This window comes from Chiloscyllium plagiosum, unplaced genomic scaffold (assembly GCF_037043375.1).
Source record: "Chiloscyllium plagiosum isolate Xiang-an unplaced genomic scaffold, Cpla_swu_hap1 HiC_scaffold_1, whole genome shotgun sequence".
NCBI lineage: Eukaryota > Metazoa > Chordata > Chondrichthyes > Orectolobiformes > Hemiscylliidae > Chiloscyllium > Chiloscyllium plagiosum.
This window is the reverse complement of record NW_028270139.1, coordinates 91,541,433-91,567,146: the sequence shown is the minus strand read 5'-3', so window position 1 is coordinate 91,567,146 and position 25,714 is coordinate 91,541,433. Positions and strand designations below refer to the sequence as shown.

Sequence of the window (25,714 nt, the reverse complement as noted above, 5' to 3'; positions counted from 1 at the left end):
AGCAACAGTAATGTTTTTTGAACTTATCAATATGTACACAACTCCCCGGTGTGAATCTGAAGTGTACTATGATGGGCATTTTCGATATCTGTCTTTTTTTTTGTTCTGCTTTTTCTGATGGGAGCATAAGGAGGTACAGTTGGTAGGTTTGCAGATGACACCAAAATTGGAGGTGTAGTGGACAGCGAAGAAGGTTACCTCAGATTACAACAGGATCTTGACCAAATGGGCCAATGGGCTGAGAAGTGGCACATGGAGTTTAATTTAGATAAATGTGAGATGCTGCATTTTGGGAAAGCAAATCTTAGCAGGACTTATACACTTAATGGTAAGGTCCTAGGGAGTGTTGCTGAACAAAGAGACCTTAGAGTGCAGGTTCATAGCTCCTTGAAAGTGGAGTTGCAGGTGGATAGGATACTGAAGAAGGCATTTGGTATGCTCTCCTTTACTGATCAGAGTACTGACTACAGGAGATGGGAGATCATGTTGCAGCTGTACAGGACATTGATTAGCCCACTATTGGAATATTGCATGCAATTCTGGTCTCCTTCCTATCGGAAAGATGTTGTGAAACTTGAAAGGGTTCAGAAAAGATTTACAAGGATGTTGCCAGGGTTGGAGGATTTGAGCTATAGGGAGAGGCTAAACAGGCTGGGGCTGTTTTCCCTGGAGCGTTGGAAAGTGAGGGGTGACCTTATAGAGGTTTATAAAATCATGAGAGGCATGGATAGGATAAATAAACAAAGTCTCTTCCCTGGGGTGGGGGAGTCCAAAACTAGAGGCCATAGGTTTAGAGTGAGAGGGGAAAGATATAAAAGAGATCTAAGGGGCAACTTTTTCACAGAGAGGGTGGTAAGTGTATGGAATGAACTGCCAGAGGAAGTGGTGGAGGCTGGTACAATTGCAACATTTAAGAGGCACCTGGATGGGTATGAGAATTGGAAGGGTTTGGAGGGATATGGGCCAGTTGCTGGCTGGTGGGACTAGATTGGGTTGGGATATCTGGTCAGCATGGATGGGTTGGACTGAAGGGTCTGTTTCCGTACTGTTCATCTCTATGACTCTACTTCATGTTTCTTGTTTTATGTGCTTGGCTTCTTCATTATTTGTTTTGATTAAAAATACAAAACAGTCTTTATGGATCCTTAATTTATAAATAAATCCCTGACCAATTATGATGAAACAAACTACTGTTATCCACTGTTGAAACATCTTAATTTTTTGGTGTTACCTGTGCAAAAAAACCATCATATACTTTTCAAAGAAAAGAGGTCATTGCTGAAGATGTGCAATATTCCTTGAAGGTAAGATTATGTAATACTTCAAAATTTGAATTAAACAAACAACTAATGATTATTTGAAATGCTACAGTAAACCGACCTCAGGTCAGTTTCCAATTTTCTGCTTGTTGCTGCATGCTTACCCATACCATTACTCAGGGTCAATTTCATTTCAATCGCTTCCAAGCATCTAGTTTCTTAGTCCCCATCACACTGTTCAAACAATACAACCTCCCAGACCAGTGTTTCTGATAAATATTACTTTTTTGCCAGTGAATTCCTCCCATTGCTCGTTCCAAAGTGCACACTAATGTACAGAATCATAGAATCCCTACGGTGTGGAAATAGGCCATTCAGCCTAACAAGTCCACACCAACTCTCAGAGTAACCCACCCAGACCCATTCCCCTACTCTATTACTCTACGTTTACTCCTGACTAATGCACCTCAGCAGGTCAGGCAGCCCTGAACACCATGGACAATTTAGCATGGCCAATTCGCCTAACCTGCACATCTTTGGACTGTGGGAGGAAACCAGAGCACCTGAAAAAAACCCACGCAGACACAGGGAGAATGTGCAAACTCCACACAGACAGTCGCCTGAGGCTGGAATCGAACCCTGGTGCTGTGAGGCAGCAGTGCTAACCATTGAGCCACTGTGCCACCCATCCAAGGGGCAGGAGAATCGACAGTTCAGGCATAAGCCTCCCATCAGGAATGGACTCTCCTGCTCCTTGGATGCTGCCTGACCTGCTGAGTTTTTCCAGTGCCACACTTTTCAACTCTGATCTCCAGCATCTGCAGTCCTCACTTTCTGTATGTGTTGGACGCTAAGGACCACAGATGTGGGATGCTTGCAATCACTACCAATGAAAAGTGACTGGAGATATTAGTGCTGGTTGTCTGAGATAGAAATCCAGAGGTGCAATCAGCAAGCCGGGGTCACCAGGAAACTGCTCTGACTGCCACGTCAGAAATTTTTGGTGTCTAGTTTTTATCCAGCAGGTGACAGAATGGGAGATGAATATTAATGAGGTCAGATTAGATAATGACACAGTCAAATGCAGATTCTTTATGGAATAACTTCATTCAGTTTGCATGTGTGACCGAGAGTTTGGTCATCTGTCACTTTAATTCTCAACTTTGTTCACCCTCTTCACCTTTCTGTCATTGACCTTCTAAAGTGCTCCAAGGTAAACTCAAGAATAACACCTAATTTTTCAACTAGGAACTTTGCAGCCTACTTGATTTAATACTAAGTTCGACAATTTTGCATTATAATCTCTACCTCTATTTTGTTGCATTTTTCTTTGTAATTTTCTATCACTCCTCTTGTATTTCTTTTAATTTGCTTTTGGATGGCAGCTATTCAGGATTCTGTTATGTACACCTTCTTGATACCGACCTTATGTTATTTTACATGGCCTGTTACCACTCTCTTTGGCCTTGCATTATTTAAGCTTCTCATTTTTAATCTCTCTTGTTTTTTAGTCCAACATAGGCCTTCCCTTTTGATCTCCCCATCTTCCTCCCTTTTACCTGTTCAAACTATTGCGTTTCCAACTTTTACCAGTTTTCATGAAACATCACAAACCTGAATGAGTCATTAATTCTCCACAGATGCTGCAAGACCTGAGTATTTGCAGCATTTTCTGTTTGCATTTCAAATTTCCAGCATTCTCAGTATTTTACTTTTGTATATTTTAATTTGTTATTTTTAAAAAAATACATATCCCTCTGGTGTTCTAAAATGTACAAGTGCTGCAAATTCCAACCTCCAAATTCACTTAGCTTTCTTTATACTCCTAATGACATCCATTCTTAATGCTAACTTTTGATTAATAATTCCATCCAAATTCTCACAATGAAACAAACTAGAATAATAGTGGGATATTAACTGATTCCAGAATGAAGAATGCCTTCTGTAAAAAAAAATGTTGCTTTTTGTACTGCTCAGGTGGAAATGTGGTCTTATATTACATGTTCGTGTCACTCCTGGATTGAATCAATAAACTCTGCAAACAAGAACTCTCACACATACCTATTGCTGCCAATCTCAGCTATCATATTCACTAAATTTTACTGTTGAATGTTATCCTTTGGAAGAGAATCTGTTCATTTGAATATCGGTGGCATCACTGTCGCCACAGAATAGAAAGCTACATATTTAAGCCTCATTCCAGTACCTGTAACTGAGGCTGACATTCTGCTGCATAACTGAAGATGCTATCTTTTGGAGGCCTTTAACTGATTCCCAAATATCTCCTAGAATAAACCTAGCAGATTACGAGGCTGCTCAAAAAGGTACACTAATGGTCCTGGAGCTTTAATCAACATCTAACCCTCTAATGACACATTACTTAGTAAGTTATCTCTCTGTCATTTGATGAACCTTGCTGTGAATTAATTGGCTGCTTTTTTCCCCTAAATTACACCAGTAATTACATATCCAACTTGTCAGTTAAGGATATCTTAAGTAAATGAAAGTCACAATGTCAATGCTATTATCACTTTTTTTTATAAACAGTGGAGAAAGACACTAATGGGACTTTCATACAACCAAAAAGACCAACAATTTCAGCAAAATGTCAATTATTGCATTCGATACATGGCATGCTGCACTGGATTAACATTAAATCTACAAAAAAAAACAACTTACATTTACATAATGCTTTAATGTATTAAATGTCCCAAATGCTTCAGAGCAACCTCATCAACAGTATTTGACACCAAGTCACACAAAGACATATAGAGCAGGCTATCAAAAGCTTGGTCAAATAGGTAGGTTTTAAGGAACATTTGAATGGGAATGGGCAGAAGGAAAAAAAACCCTCCCTTTTTACATTTTGTCTTGGGTTTTACTTTACATTGCAAGGTCAGATTTCAAATTTAATGCTTTTACTCACACTGTGATGCCAAGCTTTAACTCCATGCAGCACTTGGGGAGGAAAGAAAAGATTGTCCTTGGGACCTCCTGCTTATGCTTTGCACAAAATGAAACCTCTTGTGTAATAGGACATAGAACAATACAGCGCAGAACAGGCCCTTCGGTCCTCAATGTTGCACTGACTTGTGAATTAATCTAAGCCCATCCCCCTACGCTATTATCGTCCATATGCTTGTCCAAGGACTGTTTAAATGCCCCTAATGTGGCTGAGTTGACTACATTGGCTGACAGGGCATTCCACGCCCTTACCACTCTCTGAGTAAAGAACCTTCCTCTGACATCTGTCTGAAATCTATCACCCCTCAATTTGCAGCTATGCCCCCTCGTACAAGCCGTGATCATCATCCTACAAAGAAGACTCTCACTGTCCACCCTATCTAATCCCTGATCTTAATGAAAGATCTAAACCCTGGAACCTACAACATGCATTCCTGGCCCTGCTCTATCCATGTTTCCAAAATGGCCACGACATCGAAATCCCAGGTACCTATCCATGCTCCAAGCTCACCTACCTTGTTCCAGATACTCCTGGTGTTGAAGTAGACACACTTCAAACCAGCTAGCTGTCTGCCAGAACACTCCTGTGACGGTGAAATCCTGTCCATGTCCTCCCTACTCTCATCCTCCCGTGTATTGGAACAATACCACAGGTTCCCATCCCCCTACTGAGCTAGTAATGCTCCAACATGAAAAAGAAATTACATGCACTGTGATTGTGCCATTTTGGTCAACAATTTCTTCAATGCATTTCATAAGCCAGGAAGAACAAAGTTAATGAAGAGATATGGATGACATACTTTATTGCTAATATGATACTTAATGATAATGTATTTATGTGGAGTTAAGTGGAGTTGCTTCATGTACCATTCTATCCATTATTTTCAGCACTTTATTTATGGTTTAACCTTTTCTTGAAATATAAGGGATGGTAAAATGGCAATTTAATGATACGTAAAGCACATGAGTCTGATGGGATTATCTGTGATTACAGAAAGAACAGCCTGTCACACAGCTTGGATAGTAGAAGCAAGACATTTGTTCTTTGATACTTCACAAATCGGGAAGGCTTTGAACTAATTCAGCAAATGTTCAGCATAACTTCAGGTATAAAAACAAAATTAATCTTATTTACTTTTGTCTTTCCACCAAATATCTTGCTGCAGGAAAAATTGCCATCACTATGTTCAAAGAAACTTAAAACTTATGTATATTGTGGTAAAGAGGGCAGTTTAATCTGAGGGTCACCTGACCCAAATCATTAACTCTGATATCTCGCCAAAGATGCTGCCGGACCTGCTGAGCTTTTCCAGCAATTTTTGTTTTTGTTTCTGATTTACAGCATCTTCAGTTCTTTCAGGTGTTTTTTTTCCAAGTCTAACCTACATTTGAAGAACAGCTGAAGTCACTTACAGTGAAAACACAGGATCACCATTAAAGTATAACAATGCTTATTTGTCACTTATGATTTGAGTTGAAAACATTACTTAAAAATTCAGCCACCATGCTAGATTTGACAAAAGTAGCACATAGCATGATCACTGAATATGTTTAAGACTGAATTGTACTGATTCTTGACTGATAGGGGAGTAAATGGTATTGGCGACAGATGGGAAAGAACATTTGAGGGCACAATCCAATCTGATGTGATCTGATGTGATCAATAGCTGAGAGGCCTACACTTATTCCTGATCTAGAGACAGAGAGACATAACAGCACGGAAACAGACTCTTCGGTCCAACACGTCCATGCCAATCAGGCTTCCCAAACTAAACTAGTCCCATTTGCCTGTATTTGGCCCATATCCCTCTCAACCTTTCCTATTCATGTAACCCTAACTACACCACCTCTGGCAGTTCATTCCATACTCACACCACCCTCTGCATGAAAAAGTTGCATCTCGGGTGCTTTTAAATCTATCCCCTTTCATCTTAAATCTATACTCTCTGGTTTTGAGCTCTCCTATCATAGGGAAAAAATCTTTGCTAGTCACCTTATCTATGCCTCATGATTTTATAAAGCTCTATAAGGTCACCCCTCAAGCTCTTGCGCTCTAGGGAAAAAAAAATTCCAGCCTCTCCTAATAACTCAAATTACATGCTTGGATCTAAAATAATACAATCATAGCAGACTACCATTTGCTTTAATTCATGGGCCTTGCATGCTAGCACTCTTTGCATCTGAAGCAGAAGACTGTGGGTTGAAGTTGAATTCCAGGGACCTGACTATAAAAAAAAACCAAGGCTAACACTCCAGGGACTAAGTAGATTTAGATTAGATTTAGATTAGATTTAGATTATATTACAGTGTGGAAACAGGCCCTTCGGCCCAACAAGTCCACACCGACCTGCCGAAGCGAAACCCACCCATACATTGACCCATAACCTAACACTACGGGCAATTTAGCATGGCCAATTCACCTGACCCTGCACATCTTTGGACTGTGGGAGGAAACCGGAGCACCCGGAGGAAACCCACGCAGACATGGGGAGAGGGACGCTCAGGAAGTACTAAGGGAATACTGCACCATCAAATGCTCTGGTGTTTGAGTGAGATATTGGACAGAGATATCTGTTCTTTCAGAGAAATGTAAATGATTCCACAGCACTATTTTGAGGAAGGTACAGAACAAAACATTGCAGTTGTTGGAAGTCAGAAATAAACACAAAACAAAATGCTGGAAACGCTCAGGATGTTAGGCAGTATTTCTAGAGAGAAACAAATTCAACACTTCAGTTAGTGTTAAACTAATTCTGATGAAGGATCATCCACCTGAAACATGAACCTGATTTCAATCCATAGAAGATACTTGATCTGCTGAGTATTTCTTATCTTTTTGGCTTTATTCGGTTATCCCTGGTGTCTTGCCGATATTTATCTCTCAATCAACATTCCTTAAAAAAAGGGTTATCTAGTCTTTATCACATTGCTGTGTTTGCAATTTTTCTTCAATGCTTTGTTTCTTACAACAGTATCTACACTCATTAACTCATGCACAGCATTTTGAGCAACAAAGTGATCTTGAAAGGCATTAGTTAAATGCAATATCTCAATTATCTTTTATAATGTAGAATAAATGAAATGTATAACTTGAAGGTCGGAAACAAGTTTGCAGATTCTCAAAGTAAACCCTGAGTTCTGACAGATCACAGAGATGAATTGATTAATCATGAAGGACTGATATTGAAATGTATCTTATTATTGTCATGCATTAGACTGTAAGAAATGATTTTTACTACTTTATACAACAATTCAGTTCCATTAAATATAAACGTAGCTTGCAGAAAAACAAGAATAATGGAAATGTACATCATCTCCAAATACCATTTTTCTGTTTAATTTGACAAAATCACATTTTGGCCTTTTATTGTGATGTTGATGTCCCTCAGCATTGCTACGTTACTCGAGAGGTGGCCAAAACCACCTTGACAATATGCCATTGTTTTCGACAGAAAATGAGATAACTTTATGTTACAACCTATAAGTAACCTAAACAGATACAATTTCCAAAAAAGATCAGGCTGGACAACTCTTGTATGCTGAAATGAGCTTTATACGTAACACTTACTCAGAAATAACTGTGCTGTGATCTTTATTGCAGTGTTAGACAATCAACTATATTTGCATTAATTCTTGGTACGTCACAGAATACAATCCATTTATGATTCAATTTATGAGACTAGCTTGCCGAAATTGTAAATTTGTCTCAGGAAAACAGACACAAAAATGATCAACAGCAATTCAAACAATTCATTTGCAACAGGCTGGTGATACGATTGTTGAAATTACTAACCAAAAACACATTCTTTTTATTTGAATGACAGAGGGTAAACAAGGCCTGCATTCATATAAAAAAAACTGTACCTGTTTTGTGTCTGTATTCTTACCTGGAAACATGCAGTATTTTGCTGCAGATACACTAATATGTTTCAGGTTGATTCCTATGCAATAGACAGAACACAGAAACATTTGATCTTAGACGGTTGGTATGGGGAGTGGGCCACCAAATTGAGTCCTGACTTACTACGTGGATCGATTCTTGATGAGAGGGGTTCTTTTAATGTTTGCAGAGTATGACCGTGTAGTATTGCACAAGATATACTGTATGCAGACATCTTTGCTCCCTAGATCGGGCACATTTTGGTCACTGCCATTGCACAAACTTTTATCGGTTAGCCAGTGTGCATGCACAAAACTTTATTTATGAAGCTCAATGTTAAATCACAACAGACCTTATTTTCTCGCTGTCTCGGAGGTTCTCAAAACAGATAAACTATTTGATAACCCATAGCAACACAATCCTACCTTGTTGGAGGCCATCTCACTGACAGAATTCCTGGTCTGTAGGGTCTCCAGCTGGTCCAGGCACCAGTCAAGCTCCTCCAGGGTCTCTGTTGCAAGTTTTTGGTAGGCCTCTTCTGCGAATAGACAGATGAATGGGAGTTCAGCTTTTGAACTTTTTACAGGGCTAGCAGTGATATTGTAAGGGTCCACCATGCCACACAAAGCCATGTTCGAATGACCAGAGCTCACACATGAGTTGTCCTTCATAATGTTTTCTCAACAAAAAAAACCTCTGAAAAATATCTTTCTTGTCGTCAAACCAAAGCAGCCACAATAGTTTGGTGATCTTCTTCTCGAGGAGAGGGTACACACAGTTGGAGAGCCGTCAGTCAGAAATGCAACATGATGAATGAAGAATTCTTTCTTTGTCCACCTTTTAGTCTACTAGTATTATTAAAACCATAAATGAACACACTTATACAGTCTGCAGAATATTTTCCAGAAAATAGTAAAAGCCTTTATCCTGAGCCAGGTAGTTGAGTCAGTTTCCCACTGCCCATGAAAATCTCTCCATGACGATCTCAATTTTTTTTTCTAACCACACCAGTATTACACAGCTGGATGGATAAAGCCATATAGACGAGCCAGTAAGTCCTCCTTAAAGTCACTCATCGAATATACATTTCAGCTCGAATAAAGACGAAGGAAGAAGGTTTCCTGGTTTTGCTCAGCTTATGACATCTAAACTGTCACATCATTTCATGAAAATCTAATCATTTTCATCTCCCTAGCACTTCAGTCAGTTAGTGAACTCTTATGTGGCATCACACATTTAACAAAGTCTGTCTCTTTCTTTGAACCACAACCAAAAGCGCTAGTACACTGTACAAGCAAGAGCCAGGCTGAACCGAAATCCTGGCATAGATCTCCACAGAGGATCAGGACCTAGAAATGCTCCAATGAGAGGTGTCGGGGGGGGGAAGAAAAGAGATCAGATTTCTATTAAATTACTTTCGAAAATAATTTAGGCTTCGGTCAGATGATCATTTTCTGAACATTGAATCAGTAGACTTCTATTTGATCTGGCTTTCTTACATTATGTCGAATTGGGAGAAATAATCTGCCTGGGCAGAACGTATGTGCAAGAAAATCTTCACATTGCCAAACTAAAAATTACTTAGAAGTGTCTCTGGAGCAGTAGTTCCCATACCAGGAAATGCAATTATTAATAAAAAAGATGTTTTAATTTAAACTTCAATGTATATTTAACTTGGCAGTGCTGCAGCTACAGTGCATCTTGCATTACTCTAAAACAGTGTTTTGCAACAACGCAAGATTTACAATATAACTATTATCAGACTGTATTATGAATATTTGGAACTAAGAATGGGCTATGCATCCTGTAACCTCCTAGCGTTACTCACTCTTACTGACAAGGCAGGAGTGGTATAATTGCTGGACTGTTAATCCAGAGACCCAGGTGAGGCCCCAGAGATCTGGGTTCGAATCCTGCAACGGCAGATGATGGAATTTAGTTCAATAAACATCTGGAATTAAGAGTCTAATGATGACCACGAATGCATCGGCATTTGTCGGAAAACCCCATCTGGTTCACTAATGTTCTTTAGGGAAGGAAACGTCCCTTCCTTACCTGGTCTGGCCTATGTGTGACTCCAGGCCCACAGCAATGTGGTTGACTCATAACTGCTGTCTAGGCAATTAGGGATGGGCAATAAATACTGACCCAGCCAGAGATGCCCACATCCCATGAACGAATTTTTAAAAAGTTGAGTATAAGCAGATTTGCTGAGTCCTAGCCTAAAGGCTAAGAATCCAAGAACTAAAATCAGAAATTACTAGAAATCTCAGCAGGTCTGACAGCATCTGTGAACTGAGGAAGTGTGACTGGACCTGAAATATTCACTCTGTTTTCTCTCCACAGATGCTGCCTGATTTGCTTAGCTTTTTTATCCCAGTAATTTCTGATTTTGTTTCGGATTTCCAGGACCCACAGTTCTTTGGTGTTTTTTGGAACTTTTGAATTGTAGCATCTGCTTGCTCCAAACAAGGTTATCAAGTGAAAGGTGTCAAGAATTTAATTTGTCAGGAGTTTTCATATTCTGGTCCTCACATAAGGTCAAAACAGATAAATCTGACATACTTGTGGAAAGCAGCCCCAATTGTTGCTGCCAGGACTACTGGAGAAAGAAGAACGTCAAATTCACAGAAAACATTTCAGAAGTAATTTCCAGGAGAAACTCGACAAAGCTCCCAAATCCCTCACCACAGATCCCAAGGTAGTCATTCGCCTAATGCTCCATGGCACATGACCTCGCTCTATCATCAGAGACATGAGTGTTTATCATAACCTTTTTAATGAAAAGACCTCCTCATAAACCTTACAAAGTATTGGCAAAAGCACTCGAGGTCCTGTGGAGCATCAGTTTCTGACAATGTTCAAGACAGAGATTGATAGATTTATAGATATTAAGGTCATAGAGGGGATATGTGGATTGTGATGGAAAATGGGGCTGAGGCAGAAGATAAGCCATGACCCAGTTGAATGGTAGAGCAGGTCTGAGATGCCAATTAGCCTGGTTCGGTTTGCATTTCCCATTTTCCTTTTAACATTGGGCTGACAAGTGGCAAATAACATTCACTCAAACAAATGCCAGGCAATGATCATCTCCGCCAAGAGACAATCTAACCACCAGCCCTTGACACTTAATGTTACCATCACTGAATCCTCAATGATCAACATCCTGGGGGTTACCATGGACCAGAAACAAAACTCGACTCACCATATATAAACACTGGCTCCAAGAGAAGGTCAGAGGCTAGGAATACTGCTGCAAATAACTTACCTCCCGACTCCTTAAGGCCTGTCACCATCTACAAGGCACAAGTCAGGACGTGAGATGGAATACTCCCCACTTGCCTGGATGGGTGCAGCTCCTACAACATTTTGGAAGTTTGACACCATTCAGCACAGAGCAGGCTGCTTAATTGGCACCACAACCACAAGCATCCACTTCCTCCTCCAACAACAACAATCAGCAGCATGCTACTATCAACAAAATGCAGTGCAGAAATTCACCAAAAATCCTTAGACAGCACCTTCCAAACCCATGACCACTTCAATCTAGAAGGACAAGAGCAGCAGATACATGAGAACACCCCCACTTGCAAGTTCCCCTCCAAACCACTCACCATTTCAACTTAGAAATATATTGCCATTGCTTCAGTGTTACTGGATTTAATCCTTGGAATTCCCTCTCTAAGGGTGTTCCATCCACAACATAGGTAACTGAAACGGTTCAAGAAGGTAGCTCACCGCCACCTTCTGAAGGACAACTAGAGAGGGGTAATATTTGCCAGTGATACCCAAGTCCCATGAGCACATTTAAAAAGTGCATTCCCCACCTCTCAGGTAGCTGTAGCTCAATGACTAACTGAGCTTTGTTACTGAGCTTTGTTCTGACAGAAAGGTGATAAACCCCGTCTTGTGTGGTAACACAAAACTGATACCACTTAATTGATAGCTGAAAATGTGTTGCTGGAAAAGCGTAGCAGGTCAGGCAGCATCCAAGGAACAGCATCCTGTTCCTTGGATGCTGCCTGACCTGCTGCGCTTTTCCAGCAACACATTTTCAGCTCTGATCTCCAGCATCTGCAGTCCTCACTTTCACCACTTAATTGATAGTCAAGAGTGTGGTATGGGAAAAGCACAGCAGGTCTGGCAGCATCCAAGAAGCAGGAGAATCGACGTTTAGGGAGCATAAGCCCTTCATCAGGAATGAAATGCATCATTCCTGGTAAATTAAATTAAATTAAATTAAATCTGAAGAAGGCTCACTGGACCTGTAGTGCTAACTCTGCTTTCTCTCCACAGATGCTAGCAGACATGCTGAGTTTTTCCAGCAATTTCTGTTTTTGTTCTTGCATGTATGTTAGTAGCCAGTTCTAATAGCCTGAATGGTTTGTGAAAGGTCAAAGATTATTGAACTCAGGACAACAACTGGTCAAACACCAGACAAACTCAGAAGGGTACGATGCAATTGTATGTGCTAAAGAAGGCAAATATGACACAGATCTTGTTAATAGAATCCTCCTACACTGTGGAAACAGGTCCAACAAGCCCACGCTAAACCTCCAAACAGTATCCCACCCAAACCTATTCCTCTACCATATTACGCTACATTTATCCCTGACTAATGCATCTACCCTACACATCCCTGAACACTATGGGCAATTAGCATGGCCAATTCACCTAACCTGCACATCTTTGGATTGTGGGAGGAAACCCACATAGACACATGGAGAATGTGCGAACTCCACACAGACAGTCACCTGAGGCTGGAATCGAATGCTAGTCCCTGGTGCTGTGAGGCAGCAGTGCTAACCACTGAGCCACCAGGCCACCCTCACATACTGTGCTGTATGTGACCACTGAATGTTTCATTACCTGAGGAGATTGAATGGTACTGAACACTTTATAATCATCAATGAGCATCCCCAGTTGACCTTATGATGGAGGGAAAGTCACCGATGAAACAGCTGAAGTTGGTTGGGCCGATGACACTATCCTGAGGAATTCCTGCGAAGATGTCCTGAGGCTGAGATGTCTGACTCAAATAGCCATCATTTTCCTTTGTGCCAGCTATGACTCCAACCAATGGAGAATATTTCCCTGATTCTCACAGACTTCAGTTTTGCTGGGGCTGCCTAATGCCATATTCAATCAAATGTGGCCTTACAGCAAGGGCAGTCAGTCTTACCTCATCTCTGACATTCAATACTTGTGCCCATGACTGGGCCAAAGCCGTAATGAGGTCTAGGTGACTCTGAAGGAATCCAAATTGACCACTGGTCAGTAAATTCAGCTGGATAAGAGCTGCTTGGCAGTACTGTAGATGATAATGCTCACCACTTTGCTGATAATTGAGAACAGACAATGGGTGGTAATTAGTCAATTTTAATTTAGCTTTTATTTTGCAGACAGCACATACTTGTGCAATTTTCTACATTGACAGATCAATGCTAATGCCATCATGGAATAACTTGGCTAAGAACATGGCTAGTTCTGGAGTATCTTCAGCACTACAGTTAGAATACTGTCAAGATATGAAGTCTTTGCAGCATCCAAGATGCAAAACTCACTTGGAGTGAGTTGAACTGGATGATATTTTTAATTCTAAGGATCCTAGCAGAAGGTCAAGGCGGATCATCCACTCAGCAACTTATGACCAACGATAGTTGCAAATCATTAAAACTTGTGCTCCAAACTGACATCCTAGTCTCTGCCTGTATTCTGGAAGGAGATCTTTGTGCCGCCTCACTCTTCTGTTAGTTTTTAATTGATTACTACCATTCACAACTGGATATGGCAGGACTGCTGATTTTTGATCTGGGGACAGCGGCGTAAGGCACTATAACGTAGACCATATCCATCACAATATCAAAACTGTATGTCCAAAGGGAAATTAAGTACATTATTGAATTTGACACTGTTACTTAAGACTTCTTTTTGAACCACACAATCTTCATGCTGGTTTACCACTAAATTCCTGTCATTATTCAGTGCTTTCATGCGTAACAGTGGCTCAAAGTGGGAGTTTATTTTGGTAACAGGTACCTTTTAAATGCGTCATAAAATAATTAGGTAAAACGCAATAAAATTGCCCAGTAATTTGACCTTCATTGCTTTAAATGGCAAGTTACTATTAGAAACATCTCAGCATTAAAGACTTCTTTGTAAACACAAATGTAAACTTTTTACAATATTTGAATTGAAGTTTAGTGGATATGTACTGTTGTTCAGATATTTTAAATAAAGCAATTTTGTTTTAGGGAGGATGGGGTTGAGAATTGACTATTTTGAATTTAAAGTGAAATCAAAATAAATCCACTGGTCTGTTCGTCCACTGCCTAAGAGGACTGCAAGCTGGAAGGTCTGCTGGCGAGTGACGTGGCTTCAGACTAAATGAAATGCAGTAACCACGATACAGTAAAAACAAACACCTACTTTCCAGCTTCACTAACAAGAGATACCTTACATTAGCAAACACTGAGCGACAGTAATCAGCATGGGCTGCAGTTCAATAAACTGCTAAACAAATTTTAAAATAAGAGAGAGAAATTTTAATGCATATTTCTTGATGAGTGTATGTCAATTCCAAATGTGTAATGTAAATGAAATAAAAATACACCTTGCAAGAATATATACGTACATATCTCCCAGGGTGTGGTTCACTTTCAGTTTGATGTTTATGCCTCTTGACATCATGGAGTCATAAAGCTTCAGACTGCAGTTATTCCCCCCCCATTGCCTGCAACAGATCTGGAGATAACTCAGCACAGCAACTCTTCTCTTCTACATTCCCCCACTCAATAGATCATTTGTCTCTCTTCTTACCCCTACCATCATTGTAAATTGTCCATTCAGATCAATTTTTCTCTCTTGTCCCCTTCCCCTCACCAATATGATAGTTCATTCAAAAATGTCTCTGCTTCGTGAGGTTCACTAATGACATGAAACAATTTCACCACAAGAGAATTTTTCTTCCCTCACCACATCCTAGTCTTCAAAAGCACTTCAACCTTGTACCCAGAGATTCTCTGAGCTGTCCCTTACGGATGAACTCCTGTATTGTGCATATCAGGCCAGCTGTCGGTTAAAACAGTGGTTCTCTCTATTATCAGTTTATGTGCCATTACAAATATCCTCAAAGGTTCATATTCATTTAACTGTGTCTACCCCTCTGATAATGAATCTAGTGCTTTAAAAGGATTTTAAAAAATAGATGGCTTGTCCTCTTTCTCACTTCTGTTCTCTCTCTCCTTTTATTCCAAATTCATATCTTTCCTCTTCACTTGTTTCTCAATATATTGTTTCTTGATCTCCCATTATTTAATTTTTCTCAGGCATTTCATTATTTTTAGGCATGGCTCACTAAGTCAGACATTCATGGACTTTAGGCCTTTCGGTAAACTTCAGCTTTCAAACCAGTCTGACACTTCAACTAAAGGAAGAACATGCATTTATATAGCATCTTTCATAACCTCAGGATATCTCAATATGATTTACAGCCAAAAGCCAATAAAGTAATTTCCAGATGTTGTAATGTGGGAAACACATCGGCAAGCACCTAAAAATTGCAATGTGATACTGACCAGAAAATCTGATTTCATGTGTTGCTTTACATACAACATTGCTCAGAATGCCAGGCAGATGTCTTTTGCACTTCTGGAAATAGTCTCAAGGCCCTACTGAAAGCGATCTGAGAGGGAAGATAGGGTAAATGTTGAGAGGTAGTAACTCCTGGCTGGAAGATGCAGAACTAGAGGGCACAGTCTCTGGGTATGGGGGTCGATCATTTTCAGCTGAAATTAGGAAAAAAACTCTTCTTCCCACATCTTTAAGAACCATTTAAGATAATCAGTCAGATGCACAACATGATTAATTTGTGCATGCTAAATTTTACAAACATTCACAGAGGCCTTGTTATTTGTAAGCAAAATAAATATGTCCACATTTTGCAACTTTTTCAACGAGGAAAGGGCCATGTCGAAAGCCTATCCGTGTTGCATTCCCAATGTCCATTTTTCGCAATGTTTAAGTTCGATACTTAAATCAAGTAATTATTTAGTTGCGAGTATTTGGAAATTACTTTATATACTGGAAATTCAGTATATTCAAAAGTGAAATTGATAGATGTTTGGACTTTAAGGTAATGAAAGGGTTTGGGTGTAGAGCAAGAAAGTGGAAAACAAGTTACACCTCAGGTATGATCTTATTAAATAATAGGACAAGCTTGAGGTGCTGAATGGTCTATCCCTACTCCTGCTCTAACTTCCTTTGCTCATTTGATGAGTCAATGTAGGCATGATAGAACAAATGGCTTTCTTGTGCAATGTGACTCTTCTGTGATTCTTATGTTTTTTCTCATGAGAGACTGCACTAAGACTTTGACAGATGCATTACTGATCTCTGCAGCAAATGAAATGTGAGGTCTGCAAACCGCTCTGGCACACACTGCTCTTTTCCCTCTCAAGTCTATTTTCTGCTGAGGTTTCCTTCGACGATCTATTGATCATTTTTCACATCAATCTGATTTAAGTGTAGTAGTTGCAGAGTACAGACTTGTAAAAATCTGCCTGTCACATCACACAAATGACAGACACAACTATCGTGACAAATTTTAAAAATTGTTACCAAAAGCTATATTGTGATGAAGTGTTATGGAATTTGTCTTAAATAAATGGTTTAATTAATATCCTCTTTATTTCACATTTTATTTTGCTGTGAATAATAAAATGTGAGCTTCAAGATGCTTACTTCCATGCAATCTTTAGACTAAGCCACTGTAGATAGTGCACCGAACCATGTTGAATATTACTTTCCCTTCCTATACCTTCAAAGTTAACCTGTGAACATTTATACATAATATTTTTTCTTGAAATAATGAGTTCATAAGGAATAAGAAGAGGCCATACTTTACCCAGTGAACCTGGAGAAAAGAAGGTTTAGGGGTGACTTGATAGAGGTGTATAAGATGATTAGGGGTTTAGATAGGGTCGACAGTGAGAATCTTTTTCCACGTATGGAGTCAGCTATTACAAGGGGGCATAGCTTTAAATTAAGGGGGGGGTAGGTATAGGACAGATGTTAGGGGTAGGTTCTTTATTCAGTGAGTCGTGAGTTCATGGAATGCCCTGCCAGTAGCAGTGGTGGACTCTCCCTCATTATAGGCATTTAAGCGGGCATTGGATAGGCATATGGAGGATAGTGGGCTAGTGTAGGTTAGGTGGGCTTGGATCGGCGCAACATCGAGGGCCGAAGGGCCTGTACTGCGCTGTATTCTTCTATGTTCTATGAACCTGCTTTTACCATTAGGCCACCATAAATAGATTTCAACTATGAGGCAATTTCTACTCAGTTCTGCTGCTGTACCAGGAAATCAGGCAGGGGAAATGTTGATTTCGGCAAATTGCTCACTGTGGTGAAGGGTTGAAATACCAGGGGAGAGAAGAAACAAAATGAGGAAGTTAGGAGCAAGCAAAGAAATGGAATGTTTTCACCCATAGGCTGAGAAATGTTTATCAAAGAAACAAGACTTTTTTTAAAGCTCTTTAGCATCATCTGACTCTGTTCCTGCCTCACTCCATCTGTGACTGATATGCTCAGATTTGACTTTATTACCTCTGGACTCCATTATTACAATACACACTTGGCTGGACGTCACTGTTCTATCCTCCAAAAACTCAAACTCTGCAGGCTACAATTAACTGGCATCCTAACTTGCAAAACACGTCCACTCATCTATCACTACTGTGCTCACTGACCACTACTTGCACCCAGTCAAGCAACACTTGTTTTCCAATTTCTCCATGTCATTGGCCCCTTCTCATTATCAAAATCTCCCTGAGCCCTATACCATTCTGAAATAGCTGCATGTCTCCACATTTAGGCTAGGTATCCCTGACTCTACAAACGGCAGCCATGTCTTCAGATACCAAAACCTTAAGCTCAGGAAACTTCTCCCTAAGTCTCTCCAGCTCTATTTTCTTCTTTGAGACACTCCAAAAACCTACTTTTCAACCAAGGATTTGGTCACCTGTCCTTAATAACTTCAGAAGAATCAGTGTGGATCGTGAAATAATGCTGCTGCAAAGTGCCTTGAGATTTTTTTTATTGTGGTAAAGGTGGCTGTAAAAAATGCAATCTGTTTTACAGAAAAACAAATGAATGGAGAGATACAGTGGGGGTCAATTGTTTATGGTTTAGTCACTAAAATAGGGAGACTATTGAGAAATTTAAGCTCTATTGGTGTTCCTGAAATCCTTAATCACTGCGTATTAGCTCAGTTGGCTAGATGGCTGGTCTCTGACACAGAGTGGCACCAACATTGAGGGTACATTTCCCACAATGGCTGAAGTCACCATGAAAGTTCTACCTTCCCAACTTTGTCCCTTGCCTCAGGTGTGGTGACCCCCATAGCTTAAACTCAGCATTGGTCATCTCTCTCTCTGTGATCCTCTGTGACTATGGGGATGTCAGTAACTCAACAGGATATCATCATGCAGTTTCAAACACTGCTAAACAGCTTTCTGGCATAAACATGCAACTCTCAAATGCAGAAGATACATATCCTTCCATTAGATGCGCAGAGTAAGACAATATTTGAAACTGTTTTTGAAAAAAACAACCATGTTTAATGTTTGCAAATATGCAGCTAAGTACTTTTGACAAGTGCTACGCTTATTGGTTAATGACTATACATCATTTTGATTCAGTAACAAGTATTTCGAATTGCTGCATTCTTTCACATTAATCCAAGCCAATCTGCAACTACAGCACATGGTCACAACTATTTGATGTACTGCCTTCCAAAGGGAAGGATTAGAACTAAAAAACAAGTCACAGGCCTACACAACAGCTTCAGTGATGGACGGAACATGCTGCTAGAGCAGGAGGTTCCAGTAAAATACCCAGTGAAGGTTTCAAAGCTGGTTCTGCATTCGTTTCTAAGTATCTGATAACACGCTTGTTTTGTTTGAATACACAATGGTTCCAAACATCTGCTTACTCCAAGAGACAACTGAAACTGCAATATGATGATAATAATTGTTTACTGTCTGGTATAATGTGTTAAGATTGAAAGCACACACATTTCTCCTGCAACAATCTCTTCAGAAGCCCTGATTAGCTTGTGTTTATTTTGAACTGCAATGTTAAAGCATACATAGAGTAATAGTTAAGATGTCCTGTTTATCCTATTTAAATGAGTAAGAATACTGATGTGGGGAATAAAGCACAGTATGTATTTGTCTACATTGTTTATTGTACATTCTACTTATATTATACCAAATAGGATTACTGTTTACAATTATCCTCATGACTAGCAGTTGCAACGGGCGCTATGATACTCCCTAAGATGCTACAGGCCTTGTGACTGACTACATTTTCACTGATCTTTCTAAACTTACATTAAATCAGGTCAGTTCTGGGAAAGAAAGCTGGACCTCAGTTCCCACAAAAAACAAGTCAGCACTTCGAAAGGTTATATTTAGGCTATGGGGAAAGAAACTGGGTAGTATTTTCTGTTCCTTATACTGTACTCCTCTACCAAAACAAATGATCTAATTCTGCTTATTTTCCTGTTGTGGTATCAACAAAATTCTAAAAGCAATTTTTGTACAAAATATACTAATTTAATCTATCTTCTTGCACAGTTTTGGACCTTCTTTCATTCCTTTTTCCCTGAAGAACTACAGTCATCCTGGTGTACAGTTCCATTGACAATGAGTCGTTCAAATATACTTTTGCAGCAAACTATTTTTCATGTATATAGCTTCAGATTTAAGGGTCAGCAGACTTTTCAATGTTTGCTAGGGTTTAATTGCCCTTGAGAATGTGGTGGTGAGCTGCCATTTTGAACCAATGCAGTCCATGTGATGTAAATACACCCAGGGGTTGTTAGCAAGGGAGATTGAACATTTTAAGGAGCAACAACGTAATTCAGATTTAGGAAGGTGAGTGGCTTGGAGGGGATCTTGCAGGTGGTGGTTCTCTTATGTTTCTTGGCTTGTTAGCTCATAGAGATCACTGGTTTGGTGCTGTTTTAGGAGCCTGGATGAGTTATTCCAGTGTCCCTTGTAAATGGTACAAGGATCTTCCTTCGCCAGGGACTTTCACTTGTCTGCTGGAAGCTCAAGGTGACTGGTTTACACCATTAAGAGTCTCTGACTTATCAAGTAAAAGTCACAGCTCACAGTAACTGATGAGGGGGAATGTCTGGCTGTCTCCAGGCTTGAGATTTTGTTTTAACTACAGAGCTCCATGTTCTCCAGAGATCCGATGGCTTCTGACCTGAACATTAACATACCCATGCTTTTAGATACTTGGGAGCCAATTATGTTGTTGTTGACAGGCAAGAGGCTTTGTCACTGATAAAGAGTCACTAGTCCACAGATCAGTCAGCCAATTGCTGCCAGCCAAATCTCTATTTGTACAGAGCCACCTGTAACTCGGTTATCCTCACATTTAAAATCTTAGTCGCGTGAGCAGCACTTGCAATGAGTGTCAGGTAATTTGCTTTTAAAAAGTGCAAGAATCCTTCAATAATCCTTGACTTTTAAACCAGCCCATTTCCCGCTTCAGACTGCAAACAAAAATACAGAGAAAAACAAACAAAAATACAGTTTTTACATCTTCACCACATATCTTACACAATATAAGTTGTTCATACTTGGTGACAAGTCTCTATCTGCAGAGGGTTAAAACTCAACATTGGGATAGTGAAGAGTTACCAGGTGACCTTTAATTAGTTACTTAAGGCCTCAACTGGCCCACTGGGGAGCAAGTCTCTTGAGGCCTCTCCCACAATGGGTAAAATTCCAGCCGGAGTGTAGGTAATGCCTTGTGTCCATGGCATTCTGCCCAACTTAACATCTTCCAGACGTGCCAATCTGTTTCTGGGTAGTTGTAAAATTCAGCCCTATGATGCAGTGACAGACTTGATGAAACTTACTTTTGAGCCTGTCATTCCAGGAAGGAAGAGAAAGAAAAAGGTGTTTTCCTGAAAGTCTACAAACATTGACAAAGCAGCATCAGCTTCTGAAATAGCCACACGATGAAACTCCTCTTGTGACAATCGGTCTTAAAGGACTGACAATCACAGACACCCACCCAAACAGTCAACTCTTCTGTGGGTGGGTATTATCTCTGAGCATCATTGATAGCTTGCCCACTTTCTCCTTTAAGTATCACCAAACATAAATTAGAGTGCTTCAAACGCATTATTTCTGTATTATGTCAGCTGTGTATATTTTCAGCTTTGCATTAAAGGTTAAATATTAAGACTGATTATCAGAAAGCAAATACAAAAGAATATGATGAAATTTTGTGACATAAGTTCAATATTTTTTGTCAATATTGATTACATATTTAGGGGAATTTGCTTGGGTAAGTTAGTGTCTAACAGTGTGAGGGAGTTTAACATGCATAATTGAAATAAGCCAATTGCTCAGGCACCCCCACAGCAATTACGCTTCACTGATTCAGCTTCCTCACGCTGATTCTTTTTACAGTACCAAGAGCACTTATTAAAACAGTCTATTCCAATGATCAAAACTAGCAGAATTGAGAAGCCATGTAAGTTCATAATTCAACTATCTATTTAAATGCAATCTGATACTGAAGCTTCCATTTCGAAAAGAATTTTAAAAACAGGTCAGAAATATTTTGTTGAAACATAAAATCATTCAGAAGGTCTTATTTTACTTCACAAGCTCATAGGCATTAAGCTCATCCATGAAAGGAAAATAAAAGTTCTTGGAAAACGTTCCTTCCTGAGGGAGCAATTATAAATGTCTATTTGGCTCAAACCCACCTTTTCCCCACTGCTGGTTCAATTTCACGTGTTTACATTTTTTTTTGCATATTTTGACTATCAAAGTGAAACATGGCTACAAGTCAAAAAGAATTTGATAAAGTTTTTGTTGTTTCTTTGGCGGGCTTATCGTATTGAAGATCAGAAAGGCTATCTGTTAAAACAGTTGAGCATTAGTCATTTCTCAGTTATTCTCAATCTATCCTCTGTCTGTCAGCCTTGGCTCATGAGCTGCACTTTCACCTCTGAAGCTTCACAGTCAAAACTTGAGCAGTTCATCCAAGCTGTCATTAGACACAGTATTGAGAGAGCGCTGCAGTATCAAAGCCCTTTGGAAATGTCCATTCAGTTGGACGCATAAAATTGCATAACAGCTTTCGAAGCATTTTCTTAGCGTGCTCTTCAGCATCTTTCAGTACATGAAAGGTGTTATGTTCTTTCTTCTTGGTAATTACATTGCATACAAAGGAAAAGGTACAAATTGACCATGACTCAGTCAACAACGGAAGCAGGTTAGTGCCTGAGGTATGAGTGCGACTACATAATGTTATTTCATGGCAGACAATATCCTTTTATGGGCATAATCACAGTTTCACTTGTTGCCATCAATGGTGCTGTACCAGGTTCACACATTGTTTTATAGCATCTCAATTAAAGCATTTTTTGAGGGAATTTCAAACCTATACCTCTTAAAGTGAATGAGGTTGCTTTGCTCAGATAATGGCTGTACCATAGGGCAAAGACTATGACTTTTAATTCTCCTATTAACAAAAAATTGGAGGACTAAAATGAGAAAGAACTGTTTAAAAAATTTGAAAGAGTGGCTACAGTTTAGAGAGTGACTAATTTGATGCCGATGGTAGGCACTGCAAATGAGCGTTTGAACAAACAGTAATTGCAGTTCATATTGAAGATGATCGGGAGCTATTGCTCTTGTTGGCAATAAGTGGGTCACAAGGCCACATAATTATCCAGCCTGTCTATATGCTTTTGAAGTTTCAGACCAGCCTTTTCAGAATTCATAACTTTTTCAAATTTGCAAGCAGGGAGCAGGGATTACAGCACTGGCTCCTGGAAACTCCACTGTACACCTTTCTCTAGTCTGAAAGATAGCACACCAGTGCTCTTTATTTTCTGTCACTGAGCTTTGCTTTGCATCCATGCTGCTACTGTGCCTTTAATTAACGAACTCTAACTGTGCTGACAAGCATTGAGTGTCACTTTATCCAGTGCCCTTGAAAAGTCCACACACACCACATCGACTGCATTACCCGCACCAACCCACACACTGCTCCATAATTTTCTAGGGAAGAAAATTCCACAGACTGATAATCCTATACGAGAAAACATCTCTCTTTTTCCCCATCTAAAACATAAGAACTCCAACTCTTAAACTCTGCTTCCCAATTCTTGAATTCACTGCAAGTGGAATCATCCTCTTAGAATCCACCCTGTCAAGTCCCCTCAGGATCTAATGTGTTTCAATAAGATCACCTCTCAATCTTTTCAACTCTAGTTCTGCTAAAGCCACTGAGCTAACACCATAAAGTGGAAACTGGAAGTTTGAAAAAAAGCTTTTCAGTCACACAAGCAGATTCTCTTGGGAAATCAAAACGTCACTTAATTTATTGCAAACTTTAAATGGATCATACCCATTATTTCAAATTTCCATTGTTCACTCATTGTCTGATTTTGGGTTTGGCACCCGAATTTCTCAGCATCTGTGAAAATTGCAGCCTCTGGAATATAGTAACTGCTGCAGGCCATTCAATGAGATCATGGCCTATCATCTACCTTCTCCACTTTCCCAGCCTGCTTCCACATCCTTTGAGCTCATTAGTCATCAGAAGTGTCTCGAACATGCCACAGTCCTCTGTGGTAGAGAATTTCAAAAATTCTCAAAAACTGCGTGAAGGAACTGCAGCTGGAGCTGGATGAACTTCAGATCATTCGGGAGGCAGAGGGGGTGATTGAGAGGACTTACAGGGATGTAGTAACACCTCAGGTAAAAGAAGAAGGTAGATGGGTTACCGTCAGGGAACGGAAAGGGAAAAGGCAAGCAGTGCAGGGATCCCCTGTGGCTGTTCCCCTCAAAAACAAGTATACCATTTTGGATACTGTTGGGGTAACGACTTACCAGAGATAAGCCAGGAGGCACAGATCTCTAGCACAGAGTCTGTCCCTGTTGCTCACAAGGGAAGGGGAGAGAGGAGCAGAGCATTAGGCATTGGGAACTCCATAGTTAGGGGGACAGATAGGAGGTTCTGTGGGGATGAGAGAGACTCACGATTGGTGTGTTGCCTCCCAGGTGCCAGGGTTAATGATATCTCTGACTGTGTTTTCAGGATGCTTGAGGGGGAGGGGGAGCAGCCCCAAGTCATGGCTCCAACGACATAGGTAGGAAGAGAGATGGGGATTTAAAGCAGAAATTCAGGAGCTAGGGTGGAAGCTTAGAGCTGGAACAAACAGAGTTGTTATCTCTGGTTTGTTGCCTGTGCCATATGCGAGCAAGGTGAGGAATAGGAAGAGAGAGGAGTTGAACACGTGGCTACAGGCATGGTGTAGGAGGGAGGGTTTTGGATTCCTGGATAATTGGGGCTCTTTCGGGGTAGGTGGGACCTCTACAAACAGGGGATGGTCTTCAACTGAACAAGAGGGGTACCAATAACCTGGGGGGGAAATTCGCTAAGGCTATTGGGGTGGGTTAAACTAATCCAGCAGGGGGATGGGAACCAAAATTGTTGTTCGAGTATACGGTAGGATGAGAGTACATCGAACATAGAACATTACAGCGCAGTCCAGGCCCTTTGGCCCTCGATGTTGTGCTGACCTGTCATACCAATCTGAAGCCCTTCTAACCTACACTATTCCATGTACGTCCATATGCTTGTCCAATGACGACTTAAATGCACTTAAAGTTAGCGAATCTACTACCGTTGCAGGCAAAGCATTCCATACCCTTACTACTCTCTGAGTAAAGAAACTACCTCTGACATCTGTCCTATATCTATCACCCCTCAATTTAAAGCTGTGCCCCCTCGTGCTCGCCGTCACCATTCTTGGAAAAAGGCTCTCCCTGTCCACCCGATCTAACCCTCTGATTATCTTATATGTCTCTATTAAGTCACCTCTCAATCTTCTTCTCTCTAACGAAAACAGCCTCAAGTCCCTCAGCCTTTCCTCGTAAGACCTTCCCTCCATACCAGGCAACATCCTAGTAAATCTCCTCTACACCCTTTCCAAAGCTTCCACATCCTTCTTATAATGTGGTGACCAGAACTGTACACAATACTCCAAGTGCGGCCGCACCAGAGTTTTGTACAGCTGTAGCATAACCTCATGGTTCCGGAACTCAATCCCTCTATTAATAAAAGCTAAAACACTGTATGCCTTCTTAACAACCCTGTCAACCTGAGTGGCAACTTTCAAGGATCTGTGTACCTGGACACCGAGATCTCTCTGCTCATCTACACTACCAAGAATTTTACCATTAGCCCAGTACTTTGCATTCCGGTTACTCTGACCAAAGTGAATCATCTCACACTTGTCTGCATTAAACTCCATTTGCCACCTCTCAGCCCAGCTCTGCAGCTTATCTGTGTCTCTCTGTAACCTACAACATCCTTCGTCACTATCCACAACTCCACCGACCTTAGTGTCATCTGCAAATTTACTAACCCCCCCTTCTACGGCCTCATCCAGGTCATTTATAAAAATGACAAACAGCAGTGGACCCAACACCGACCAATGCGGTACACCACTGGTAACTGGACTCCAGGATGAACATTTCCCATCAACCACCACCCTCTGTCT

General features: G+C 40.4%; 1 protein-coding gene across 11 annotated transcripts in view; it reads right to left on the bottom strand.

The window, feature by feature from the left end:
- pde4d (phosphodiesterase 4D, cAMP-specific) overlaps positions 1–25,714 on the bottom strand; it is a 1,351,522-nt gene that overhangs the window by 71,631 nt on the left and 1,254,177 nt on the right. For all 11 annotated transcript variants that reach the window (XM_043689292.2, XM_087988820.1, XM_087988837.1 and 8 more), the window contains one exon: positions 8,529–8,641. In XM_043689292.2, coding sequence (XP_043545227.1) covers positions 8,529–8,641 — 113 coding nt within the window. The remainder of the gene's footprint in view (positions 1–8,528; positions 8,642–25,714) is intronic.